This window comes from Sceloporus occidentalis, unplaced genomic scaffold (assembly GCF_023333645.1).
Source record: "Sceloporus occidentalis isolate IW3139 unplaced genomic scaffold, rSceOcc1.0.p SCAF_1, whole genome shotgun sequence".
NCBI lineage: Eukaryota > Metazoa > Chordata > Lepidosauria > Squamata > Phrynosomatidae > Sceloporus > Sceloporus occidentalis.
In genome coordinates, this window is record NW_028316981.1 from 117766018 (window position 1) to 117779469 (window position 13452).

Here is a 13452-nt window from a genome sequence, read left to right on the forward strand (position 1 = left end):
TATCAACTCACTCTGCTCATTCCAGGCAGTTGTGTGCTCTGATTCATAGGCTGTCTCTCCGTAGCCAGGTGCCCCCGCATCATTCCGTGGCCCCCAGTAAAAGATCCGCCCTGCTAGATTCTCCAGTTTCTGCAGTGCCGACATCTTATACCCTTTGTTCTTGCTCAAGTTTTGAGAGTTCACCTCAGCTCCATGGTTCATGTTTCCCTTTATTTTAATCACCAGTTCTTTTGCTTACCCCAGCTCTGCTCTCACAGCAAAGACAATGAGGACACGCTGTCAGGATTTAGGAAAGCACTTGCCTCAGTCATTGCCATTTGCCAACAGGTAGGGACAGAAACAACCCTCTTCCTGTCCTGCTGCAGGAAGAGAAGGGTGAAAGAAGCAACAGGAGAGCAGGCCCAGCCCAGCTCAGCCTCAGCAGAGCTCTTTACATTCCTGTCCAATTGAATGAGACAGGCATTTGACTCAAACAGACTGCTCTCGATTTCTAACAGGAGAGAATTTCCATCAAGTCCACTTCCCCAGACCAAAACAGTCATGACAGTTCAGCAACTGGTAGAGAGTTCTTCAGGGCAGCCATCCATGAGCATACCAGGATTCCCCAACCCCCACGATGTCCAGGAAAGATCCAAGATTGTCCAGTCCATATTCTCTTTCTGTGCCTTCAGCAGCAAATACAAGCAGCCTGGTCACTTACACAGCTGGTCAGAGGGTGAACAGCGGGCAGATTTGATTAATACAGAAGGAGGAGGGAGGCTTGCCAGATCAACTGTAGGGAGGGCTACGCAATAAAGCTTAAAATAGGTCAGAGATTCTCTGAATCTTTTTCACCCTCAGGCCTGAAGGTAGGACAAATAAGGCTCTCACCAGGTAGGAAAACTCTGCAACGCAGGATGATTCTCCAACACAAAGGAGGGAGCAAAAATTCAGAAGACAGAGCAGTTCCAATAACTCAGTGAAACAACCACACACCAATGTGAATAACTTGGGCTGTAGATGGTGCAAGGGAGATGCAGTCTGTAAGACACATGCAAGAGGAGCTTGTTCATGTCTATATCCACACAGATGCTCTATGTTCTAGTGATGGAAACTTCCCTTTCTGAATGCTGAGTGGCATTCAGGTGCAAACACTCTTTAGCACTATGTCATTTACTGTAACCATGCCCTGTAGAATCTATTTCTAAACATGCCCAAAGAGCTCAGATCCTTTAAATGAAGCACAAAATGTGTGCATTGCTGCACAGTCCAAAATCTACTAACAAATATCTGGAAACAAAACAATTACTTGCTTCTGAAAACAACCTTTGCTTTGCCTGAATCCGAAGATTAAGAACAAGCTGATAGATGAAACCACCTGTAACTGATAAGAAGTAGGTTGGGGACAGAACAGAAGGAGAAAGTACTGTACAAGGGAAATGTCTCTTCCTCATATGGATTGCTTGCCAAAGAGATCTATGTTTAGGACAATAATCCAAATGACACAGTGGCAATCTGGAGACCAAACAAGTGGGGAAAGTTATTGCTTTAGCCCCCCAGAGCTACGGAAGATATAACTGACCAGCCGACCAAGCAAATGCATCCACAGAAAAAGCTGGGTCCAAAACTGGAAGGTGAAGTCGGAGATGTCTTCCCATGTAGTTTGAGGACTGCTGGGCTCAGTGTCCATATCACTGTTTCCAGAGGATAGTTCTGCTCCTTACGCTTTCAGTGCTGCGACAGATTTAGATCCCATCACCAGTTCTTCCAATGTTGTAACTATTTGCCCTTCCTCAGAGCACAGCTGGCTTGCAATTCAGAGGCAGCCTGGAAGCCAAGGCTCCACTTCTAGACAAGGAGAGCAAGCACAGTGGCAGGGTAGCTTGCAGTATTGTTTCAAGAAAAACCCCAAAGGAACAGGCTTGAAGTGGGAAGAAGAGAAGAGGCTAGGCATGGTGCCAGGTTTCCAGAAAGCCCTTAAAGGAACAGACTCCTGCCTCTGCCTCTGTACAAACAGCCAAGCCATCCTAGTTGGCTACGAAGAAACTGCACACTCCCCAACCATTTCAGCACTGGTAGACAGATGACTGTCACTAGAGATGCATTCGCTTTGGGACTGAAACTCTGAACACTTAATTAAGGCGACAAAGAGGATTGCTTTCCTAGTAATTCATCAGTCTCTAGGTCTCTTTAGTCACAGACCAACACAATAATTCCACTCAGATCATAAGACAAGAATATATTCACTTCCTCTAAGAGCAATCAGTTCTGACTGCTGCAGAAATACTGCTTCAACACCAGTCAACAACCCAGTAAGACAAACCAATCACATTGCTGGAAAATACTTCAAATCCTAATGTATAAAAGGGCAGTTATTGGATACCGAAGTGATTTTTCCAGCCTTGACTAACACAAAGACAGAACTTTGCAATGACCATTTACACTACTAATCAGCTCTCAATAAAATATTATCTTAGTAATTTCTGCAAGCAAAACATAGGAAAAGTGCAGATGTGTGACTTCATATTGTTGCTGTTGTGTGCCTCCAAGTCATTTCTGACTTAGGTTGACTCTAAGGCAAATCTGTCTCAGGATTTTCTTGGTAAGATTTGTTCAAAGGGGTTCTGCCTTTGCCAAGGTCATCCAATGGTTTTCTGTGGCTGAGCCACAGAAACCTCATATCCAGAGTCATAATCCAATGCTTAAACCACTGCATCACACTGGCTCTCCTTCACATTACTGCAAGTCAAGTAAATCAACTTAAAACAAAGCAGGCAAGGTGATATATGGTCGAAGCAGGACAACCACCTTATTTCCTATATTTGAATTACAGGCAATAGTGAAATCAAGTGCTCCAAGAGAGAAAGAGAACAATAAGGTTTGCAGCCTTTTCAGCTCATTAGAACTCAAAACCTTGATTTCTGGCTCTAAAAGAAAGAAGCTCTCACTTCCAAAAAGATAACAGAGGGTTAAAATTGTGCAGGTGAAGCCGCATTAGATCAGGTGAAATTTTTTTTGTCATCTCAGGAGGTAAATCTCTGGTGGGTTCAGCACAAAAGCTTAAAATATTTTCTAATGAGCATGCTGGAATAAATGCAACTAGCCAGAGCAGCAGAAAGTAATGGTTGTGTAAGAAGACAAGGAGTGGAACAAGATAGGGCAGATGGAAGAGTCCTTGAAGCACTCTGTCCTTCTAACCTGCATGCTTTTAACCTAATTGGATAGTTCTTTCCTTTAGCAGTGGACATGCAAACCAGAGAATAAAGGCCTAACCCGAGATGTTCAATTTAACTGAAAACATTGGATGTCTGGTCAGTTCAGACTGAGAGCCAAGGTGCTGTACACAAAAAAGGAAGAAAACAAAGCCAACAACCCTAAACATGCCTTTTCCAAATACAGTTATATCAAAATTCAGATCATAGTCACCACCATCACATGCAATGTGGCACTAACTACTGCAAACACACCAATATAGAAAAACTACAGCAAAAGAACACAACTATCCTTAATGGACACGTAATGTAAACCCCACTATTTCCACCATGATAGGGTTGCCTTAAGAGTCGCTATTAATCAGAAACAAATTGAAGGCACACAATAACACCAATAATGTCTGAAATACAAGATGGGTGTGATCTTTAACAATGGGTGCAACCCCAAACTGGATTGACAGACCTATATCTTCTATTTCCATTGGAACAGATGCTTCCAGTTACACCGCTGCTGCTGCTACTTCCACCACCTACACTGCCTCCTCCTTCACCTCAAGATGCCTTACAAAAAGTTAAAATGGAAACAGATAAACCTTGGCATTACTAAAACACATAAAAGCTAAAATATAAGTAAATTACTAATAGAATTAAAAACAATTTTAAAGTGTACCTCTTTTTTTTTTTAAAGCACACATTATTAAAAGTATTTTCCCCATAAGAAGTCAATTCCCAAAGGCTTGTTGGAAGAAAAAGCTCTCCACCTGCCTACAAAACCTGGATATAAGTCATATAGGGCTTTGCAGGTCATCATAACCAACACACTGAATAGTGTCCTGAAAGAGATCAGTAGGTAATGGCACTGTTGCAATGAGGGAGTTGTATCCACTCTTTAACTAATGCTGGTCAATAGTCTGGCTGCAGCTCTTTTCATCAGCTAAAGCTTCCAAATATTCTGCAAAGGCAGCCCCACATAGAGCACATTACAGTAATCCAAATGGGATGTAACTAAGGCATATGGCCAAGTCAGAAATCCCTAGGAACAGGCACAGCTGGTGCAAAAGCATTAACTTCAAATGTACCCCTGAGAACCATAGAAACCTGAGCTTCCAGGCTCAGGGTTACTTTAATTACAGGAGTACACCTAAGATGAAAGCCTGTGTCTTTAAGGGGAGTGTAACATCTTTCAGCTTAGGCTGAATCCCTATTCCTTTTGACCAGGGGTAGGCAACCTGCGGCCTGCGGGCCGGATGCGGCCCGGCGAGGCCTTGGGACTGGCCCCACCCTGGTCCTGCCGCCGATTGCCGCCGGGGCCTTTGGCCTCTCGCGCTCAGGGGCAAGGGGGGCAATTGTCTATAGATGCCTCAGAAACATGCATTTATATTAACATTTTTTAAAAAATCAGCAATTTTTTTTTGCGTGTCCTCCATTTTTTTTAAAAAAAGTGTCCACCATTTGAAAATGTTGTCCTACATTTGTCCTGGTTTGTTTATTTATTTATTTATTTAAAAATTATTTAATTATTTATTTTTTGGCTTCGGCCCCCCAATTGTCTGAGGGACAGCAACCCGGCCCCCGGCTCAAAAAGCTTGCCTACCCCTGCTTTTGACTGACCAGGAACACATCTGTCTTGTCTACTTACACACGAACATGCCCAGTTGCTAACAGCTGGTCAGAAACAGCCGACACCATGGGAAGTAAATTCCCAAAAACATAATTCCATACTTGATCTATCTGCTACATAGGATTAACCTGTCCTGGAGCATGACATCCTATGGGGTAAGTGAAAGCAAATTGTACAGACAACAGCTTTATTATTTATAAATGATAAATGTCTTTACACATTTAAAGCTTAAGTGTCACTTCCAAGCTCATCTCACCATAGTTACTTCTCAATTGTACCAATCTGATATGTAATGGCATCAATTTTCTCATTACATAAGAAGGATACTTGAACATACATCATTTTATCCTCTGTCAACTGTACTGTCTTAGCTGTCACAACACTGTCTTTCTTTTTTACAGGATCTCAGAACTTGAGAGAGTTGGGTACAAAAGTTATTTCACCCTGAGAAAGTGAATATTCAGGAGTTATGGACAACTGAAACATTATTTGGTGGAATATTCTGCCAGAAGATTCTTCTGATGAGTGTTAAGTCATCATACCAATAAACCCAGTTTCACCCATCAGATGCAAGTTATGTATCCTAATTAAGCTGATTCCCCGGAACTTGGCTCTAACCAAATGGCTAAAACAATAATCTGGTAGCTGTAATTCTGAACTGCTCGACAGATAAGGACTGGCCAACAGTCAGGGGCCTTCTACATTTAGGCAGGGATGACAGCAATTAGATGATGTAAACTCATATGAACAGCTAGCATGCTTTATCCCCTTGAAACTTTGCTGCTGGAGCTTTACCACTCCTTCCATGAATTGAAATATGCAAATATGGTTTTTCAGAACAGCTTTCCTATGGCATTTTCCTAAACATTTGCCATGATTTGCAAAATGTTAGTAGATAGAGACCACCACATATGTATGTTTATCATTGGAAGCTGCAGAGATAGCAAAAGAAACAGCACACATATATTTTTCACTTTTATGAGAGTCAGCTACATCCCTTGAGCTCATTACCCATTCCCAGTGACTGAACAAGACTGGGTTAGAGAGCTGCAGATTTCACTTTAATAAAATGTTGCAATCCTCCAGTTAAGCTCCCTGACCAGCTCCTACCACACATTTTTAGAAATATGTTAAGACTTAAATTATACCTGGACATTTTATCAGTGAGAGGGAAAGGTGGAAGTAAGAGGACAAGTAAATTGCCTTAGCTTTTAAAATGGAAGCAATATATGTTTAAAGATTTCAGTAATGCATAGAAATTGGCTTCTTTATCAAGATTTCAAATCACCATCAAGTGATGAGTCTCACCAGTCTCTGAAAGATTATTAAGTACTGACCAAGCTCTACTCCAGTACCTAATGCATCAGCACATACATGCTTATGATAAAACATTAACATCTACAGGAGCAAATGTTGCTAAAGCAACACTTCAAAAACTAGAACACCACATATTTTCAACAAGCATCTTCAATTCTAAACTAACTTCTAAAACTTTGGGAGCTTATGCTTTGAAGGTATGCAGTACAGATTTCATCAGCAACTGGAACTGTATTAGAAACACTTGGCCAAAGATATTTTTCTCTGTCAAAGGCTGCAGTGAAATTAAAAGACACTACATGAGACAGTAAATATATCAGTCATTAAAAAGTACATCACAGCTGTTGGTTGTTTTTTTTAAAGGTAACGACTGCTAAGTGGGGTGAACAATTTTCAACAAGATGGTGACAAAACATAAAAGGAAACTGATTCTTTCTTTCTACAGGCATGATCCTGTAGATGCACAATGAAAATCAGGAGAATCTGTCCCTGCAATTATTTTTTTCCAGAAAAGATGTTCTTAGGCATTATGTTTGTAAAGTCATGTTTAATTTTTTTCCCAAGAGGTGTAGAGTATTGAAGTACTTGGAAGAACATCCAAGTAAAAAAAACAGCAAACAGGAATAGATGGCATTTATTCTGCAGAGGCATACTCCTCTAGGCATACATCAGCTTCTATGAGACAGCAGATCTTCTTAGCAGAAAGCACTGAAAATTCTCAAGCTACAGCTGTTCTGGTACCAAAATCAAACAATGGTGATCTGATTACCCACATCCTTCTCCTTGAAAAACATACAATATATTTTCCCCATTATCTAGACACCAATGATATTTTAGCCTTTCTCTAAATACATGATCTGTAGTTATAGTGGGGGCAAACTAGTTCTGGCCTTTGACCTAGCACAGTGGTCCCCAAACTTTGCTCCTCTAGGTGTTTTGGACTTAAGCTCCCAGAATCCGCAGACAACTTGACCATCAGTCATGAATTCTGGGAGCTACAGTCCAAAATATCTGGGGAACCAAAGTTTGGGAATCACTGAGCTAGCAGGTCTGTAGACCACAAATTCAAAACTAACTTTTGACAAAGAGGATCCATAGTCACAATTACCGCCCACTGTCAGTGAGCCAGGACATATAAAAGCTTAAAAGCAAGCCTTATCATAATAGGACCACCTGGCCCACAAAGATACAAAGATGTTAACAGTAAATATGAGGATATTGTGCAAGTTAAAAACATTCAAGATACATCTTAATAGACTTGCATATGCATACTGGCATATCTCACTTAACAAAGACTTTGACAGAGAAGTTCCTTTTTTACAGTCTTTTTATGCCTACCCAGTCCCTTTTTTTCTCCTTCTTCTCTGTCTGACTGGAAGGGTTTTTGTGTAAGCAGCACTGGCACTGGAAGGCTGGTGAAGGAGGGCTAGAAAAGCAGATTTTTGATGCAGTGTTAAGGCAATATGTTTGTAGTAAAGAATATAATAATGTTTGAGCTGGGAAAGAATGGAATTCTACTCTAGCCCAACCTACTGTAGCCATGGGTGCCTGCCTACAACAGCCAAGTTAAAAACACTAGCTTCCTTCAGAATCCCTTACGCACCAAACATGAGCAGCAAAGCAGGGGGAAAGGAGATTAGCCTGCCTCACCAGCTCTCCCCCATAATGTTACAAAAGCAAAGATCAGTAGGTCATCAAAGTGAAAATCATAAGAAAAGTGGAGGCTGGTGAAAAAAAATGTCATCCCTGGATCTAAATTGGAATAAATCTTCAAGTGGTCTGTAGCAGGCTCAAAATATTTTGTTTACTTATGCAAGGCTCACGTGGAGGTGGAGCAGCAAGGTAATGGAGGCTTGATTCAGACAATTTATGTAGTAGGACAATAGCCGTCTAGTGAAAAGAGTTCTATACACTCGTGTCTTTTTCTCTTCCTATGGTGTAGCATAGAGAAGACCAGGCACTGTAATTATTCTTGCTGTCTGTTCAGCTGGGAATTGGTTCCAATCCCACCAAACTGGTCAAATCAACCTTGTTGTGCCAGAATTTAAAAGCAGCAGAAAAATATACTAATTTTATACTTGCAACTGAATCAACTGATATTGAGATTGGTCCTTCTTGGCAGTAGCAGCCTCTATTTCACACTCCTGCCCTACATGGCTCTGTGAAGTTTACCTACAAGTTCAACTGATATCCTTTCTTGAAAGTAAAATTTACTGTGCTAAATGAGACTTGCTTCCAAGAACACATGGTTAGCATCAGACTGTTTGACAGATTTTAGCATCTGGCTGCACATACTACATTGTTAAAAAGCGTTCGACATTTTGAAATGTTGTTCTCTTGTACATATGCACTTTATGACCTCTCTCATCATATCCTTATAAGCCCATAGGTTTGCTTTTAGAGGAACATCCATGTGTTAACAGTTTTTGAAAGGTGAGACCTCCTCAAAATGATTAATCTTTTGGAGAGTAGCACTTATTCAGCATTCAGCATTAACATTTCCACACATTTTCACACACTGATGCAATTTTTACTCATCTCTTTTATGATTAAAGCAGAAAGAATACACATACTTATTTGCAAATAACACAGTTATTTTTGCAAAAATTGTGTCATCCATAATTTTCTCTCTCCTCAACCAAGTAATCAATGACCAAAGAACATAAATGGTATACTCTATCAATACTTAAAATAACAGAAATGGCTTATATGGTCCATGATTTCTTTCATTAAATTTGTAACAAGAGATGGCTGAGTCAGACATTCTGAAACTGGTAAACCAATCTTTAGCAGCATCACATCTTTGCAAGCCATGTGGAACATCCCCCTCTGGTGGCTGGCCCACACAGAATGGGGATAAGCCATGGCTCAAGAACCATATATCCCCCTGTAATAACTCTTCTGTGCAGTAAAATGTCCTCTGATCTTCCACTTCATCTATAGTACTTCACACAGGCTGGGTCATAACCTGGGAGGAGTACAGCTGAAATAAAATAATGGTTCTCAACCTGTCACCTTTCAGCCTATACTAACAGAACAGGAGACCGACTGAAAGAGTAAAAGTCTACATAATGCTTTCTTCTCAATCTTCCATTCATACATTACTTACTGAAAGTTAGGCATTGAAGTAAGGCATACAGATATATCACAACCTAACCATTCAACTCAGGGACATGTTAGTCTGGAATATGAGAACACAAAGGGATCTTGTAGCACTTTTGAGACATAGGGGCTATGCAGACCGGCATCTTTGCCCAGCCTGGGGGCGGAGTCGGGGCGTGGTGTCTACATGACACATGCCCTGACTCTGCCCCCACGCCGGCATGACAATGTGCGTCATACCACACGGCATGCAGTGTCATGGCACTCCTCTGGTGCTGCGTCTAGATGACGCAGCACTGAAGGAGCACCATAAAGCCACAGTACAAAAGGAGCCGCTTTTTGTGGCTCCTTTCTTGCTGTGGAAAGGCCAGATTGGGGCTGTGGCGTGCGGTTGCCACAGCCCCGATCAGGTGAAGACGGAAACAGCTGTAGGCCACCCCTTCAGGGGTGGTCTGCACAGCTTCATACTGACCAAAATATGTTCCAGCATAAGCTTTTATACTCTTGTTGCATTTGAGGAAACAGACCAAGTCTACAAAAGCTTATGCTATAATATCTTTCACTCAGTTGCAAAAGTGCTACAAGATCCCTTTGCATACTAACCGTGGATGGGTCACATACACCTTAAAACAGATCGGAAAACGGAATTATGGTGTCTTTTTAGTCAGGGGAATAGACCTGTACAAAAAGGACTACATCCAAGCAGTGAACGTGGAATGATTATTGGGTTTTAGATGATCTATTGGTCTGGAAGAATGAGATGTGTTCCCTGCAGTTAAAGTTATCCTCCTTAGATTCATCATCCTTTTCTTCCTCTTCCTTTTTGACAGCATTTTCTTTTACTGTATTTGGTTCCTGCCAAAATAAGGCTAATGACTCCTTGAACAGCTTCAAATGGATGAGAGCCACATTGGCTCTGGACATATGGTCATTCAGTCTCAGATGTCTGCAATATTATAACAGAGCCACCCCAATGAGCATTGCTCTGGCATTAAACAGAAACACTACATGGTTGATTCTGCCATAAACATGGCAGCTGTGGCTTGACCTTCATGGGATCTGTAAACCTTGGTGGCACCTGTAACACAAGATGGTGAGGGATTATGGAATTTGTAGACCATGCATTCCTATCTCTGCCACAGCCTCATATAGTTAGCATAAGGTCACATTATTCTTTCTGTCACATGATCCATAAGAGGCTCAGGAAGACCACCTCGGACACAAAGGCTGCCACACAGGAAACATGAGCAAGCCTATAATGCTGTACAAGTAGAACCTTATAAGAAAGAGAGCTGCTTGGAAGATCCTTTCATTCTATACTCAGCATTCTCATGAAACATTTTGGAAATGGAATTGATGGATCCACAGGACTATAAAGATGGTAGTAGGATGTACAGTGCACCTGGGAGGGACCTGACAGACAGTAGGAGGAAGCAGAACTGCGCACACATGTAGGATCTGGGCCTTAATGTGACTGAACAAGGGAGAGAGGAAAGTAGGTGTGAGTGACTGGAACCTGTGTTGCTCTTGCTTATTGCTGGGGAGGGGTGGAATGGGGGGAGGGGATTCAACCCATGGTGAAGCAGCTGGTCTCAAGTAGTTAGGGGAAAGAAATGAGGGTTCATTCTCTAATGCAGTCCACCTGCCTTTTCTTTCTCCTAGGAGCCCAGAGCATGGCCTGAATTGCTCACCACTCCTCCCCTTCTCAATGGTAAGAGGAAGGAGCAGATGCTCTTCTCATCACCCTCCAACACTGATGCCAAGTGGTGGAAATTTTAATAGAGCACAAGTGCACCAAAAAGTGACTTATGCACCTATGTCTCTACCGAGATGCTGACCTAAATGTTGCCATTGTTGACAAGATCTCAAGATCCAACCTAGGTCTCCTTAGTAAGGCAGAGGAATGGCAAATAGAGATGCAGGATAAGAAAAGTCTTGCAGGAATGTCCAGAAGAAGGTTCCCATTTTTGCAGTTAGGACCAAGAAAGCCACCCCAGTAAACAGCTATCCTGTGTAAAGTAATCCTGCAATTTTCCTCCCAGATCAAAGAAAGAAGCCCTATTTTTCCCCCTGCCTAATCCACATTTTTGTTGTGTGTATTCAAGACATTTCTGACTTACAGCAACCTTAAGGTGAACCTATCACAGGATTTTCTGGGGCTGAGAGTATGGCCTGTTACAGACAGCCAAAATAAAGCTGCTTCGAGTCACAGTGGAGGTATGGTGTTTCAATAATGCATGCGTCCTAAGAGTCCAGAAGTCACACCAAAGCCATGCTCCAGCCCTAAGGACTGGAGCGTGGCTTTGGTGTGGCTTCTGGACTCTTACGACACATGCATCATTCAAACACCATACCTCCACTGTGACTCGAAGCAGCTTTATTTTGGCTGTCTGTAACAGGCCTATGTGATTCACCCAAGGTCATCCAGTGGGTTTCCATGGCTGAGCAGGAATTTGAACCCTAGTTTCCCAGTATCATAGTCCAATGTTCAAACCATTACAGTATGCTGGTTAATCTAACCCATATAAGAAGAGGGAAAATTAAAGGCAAAAAAGTCCATGCTCAAGTCTCCTCTTTTAAAATCGCTTCTAAATGTTTTGGTCTACAACTCCTACCTGCCCCATACAGCATGGCAAAAATAAGGAGGGACTGTGGGAGGTGTTGTGCGAAACATATGGAGGGCTAAAGGTTCTCTACTCTTGGTATAATACCTCTGTTCCTTGCAGTAGGTCAGGGGCAAATTAAAAAATCCTACCATGCTAGAGAAGGCAGAGCAGAAGACTTTCTACTCTGGCTGATAGCTGCAATTTCTGTTGCCTGATCTCCTTGTGAAGGATTAAATCCTTTGCTATTGGCTCTAGCGTTCCACTGACTGAAGTTTTGTGCTTTTCCGACAGTATTTAAAGTATTCAAACTACTTAAAACAGTCATTCATTTCACCTATCCATGCTGAATTAAATTTACAGATCTTACACACTGAGCAGTACCTCTCCGAAAGATCTATTTATTTTAGAATTAGCTTGACAATTACAGAAAACATGTTGTTATAGTAACAAAACACCACAATTCTAGGATTTCAAAATTTGGAGGACAGGGGAGAAATATGTCAATTATGTCTGTCTAAAAAAAATTTTAGACATTAGGCTGATGACAATTACAGAAAATATTTACCGCCCTGGTGCTGATTGAGACAGAAAACGGCCCTGTGTGATCTTTTAACTGATCAGTATAAATATTGAGAAATAACCTATACTACTGTGCCCCAAGCTATCTGATGTGGGGAACCAGCAATTATTTTTGTCCAGTGTGTCAGTGATGATACCATATTTGTGCCCATTGGCTGCAACTGTATCTTTTTTTTCTGAAAATTTACCAAGGACTGGTAGCCAATAGCTCATGGACTGGCACCAGTCCACAGACCACCATTTTTATTAGCATTGGTTTAGACTGCACAGACTCAGAGGGGGGAAAGCTGAGAAAGGAAAAGCCATAACAAAGAGAAGTTGTTACTATACAAGCCACTGACTTTCAGCAAGTATTTTCAATTTCAATTGCAGCTTGCTAACTGTTCTTAATATGGCTATCTTTCTGGCAAATTAAAAAAAATCTGAGTTAAAAACTTGTTTTTCAAAGCTTTTAGAATCTTGCATATTTTGATTACATGTATTTGTCCATTTGCTTTATATTATATTACAAATATTTTATTTGACTAATTTGTTTTACAACTATATTTAATAGTTTTATATATTTATTATTCCTTTCTTCCCTCTTTGTCTATATGTATGTGTATATGTATAGACACACACACACATATTTTAGCAGGACCCACTGTTTTTGGTTGTTTTACTTGTAAAGCGCAATGCATATTGATGTAACTATAAATAATGATATAAATAAATGATGATAATAACAAAGATTGCACACTTCTTCTGAACAGAATTTGAACTCCACAATCTAATTCTACATTGTACCAAGACACTATTTTCACCACACTGAGAATTATCACATATTCAAAATTATCTATATTCAAAATAAGGAAAACTGGACTATTCCGGTTCCCAGTTCCAATTCCTGGAAAGGAAATAGTCTATCAATATCATTTGTACACCCATGACTCCCACTTTGTGCTTTCTCAAATAAAAAAAGCTCAGATTTCAAAAGCCACCCTTCCTTACAATCACAATAAAACAATGTAATGAGGTGATAGGCAGAATGGTAGAT

General features: G+C 41.0%; 1 protein-coding gene across 4 annotated transcripts in view; it reads right to left on the reverse strand.

Annotated features, from left to right (window-relative positions):
- PRKACA (protein kinase cAMP-activated catalytic subunit alpha) overlaps positions 1-13452 on the reverse strand; it is a 78907-nt gene that overhangs the window by 46723 nt on the left and 18732 nt on the right. Inside the window, exon 1 of one of the 4 annotated variants that reach the window (XM_089532915.1) lies at positions 1562-1652. The exons of 2 other annotated variants lie outside the window; for them this stretch is intronic. In XM_089532915.1, the coding sequence (XP_089389041.1) occupies positions 1562-1637 (76 nt within the window). In that variant the 5' untranslated portion in view covers positions 1638-1652. Of the gene's footprint in view, positions 1-11; positions 914-1561; positions 1653-13452 lie in introns of those variants that run through there. One more of the 4 variants, XM_089532904.1, reaches the window with a different exon arrangement.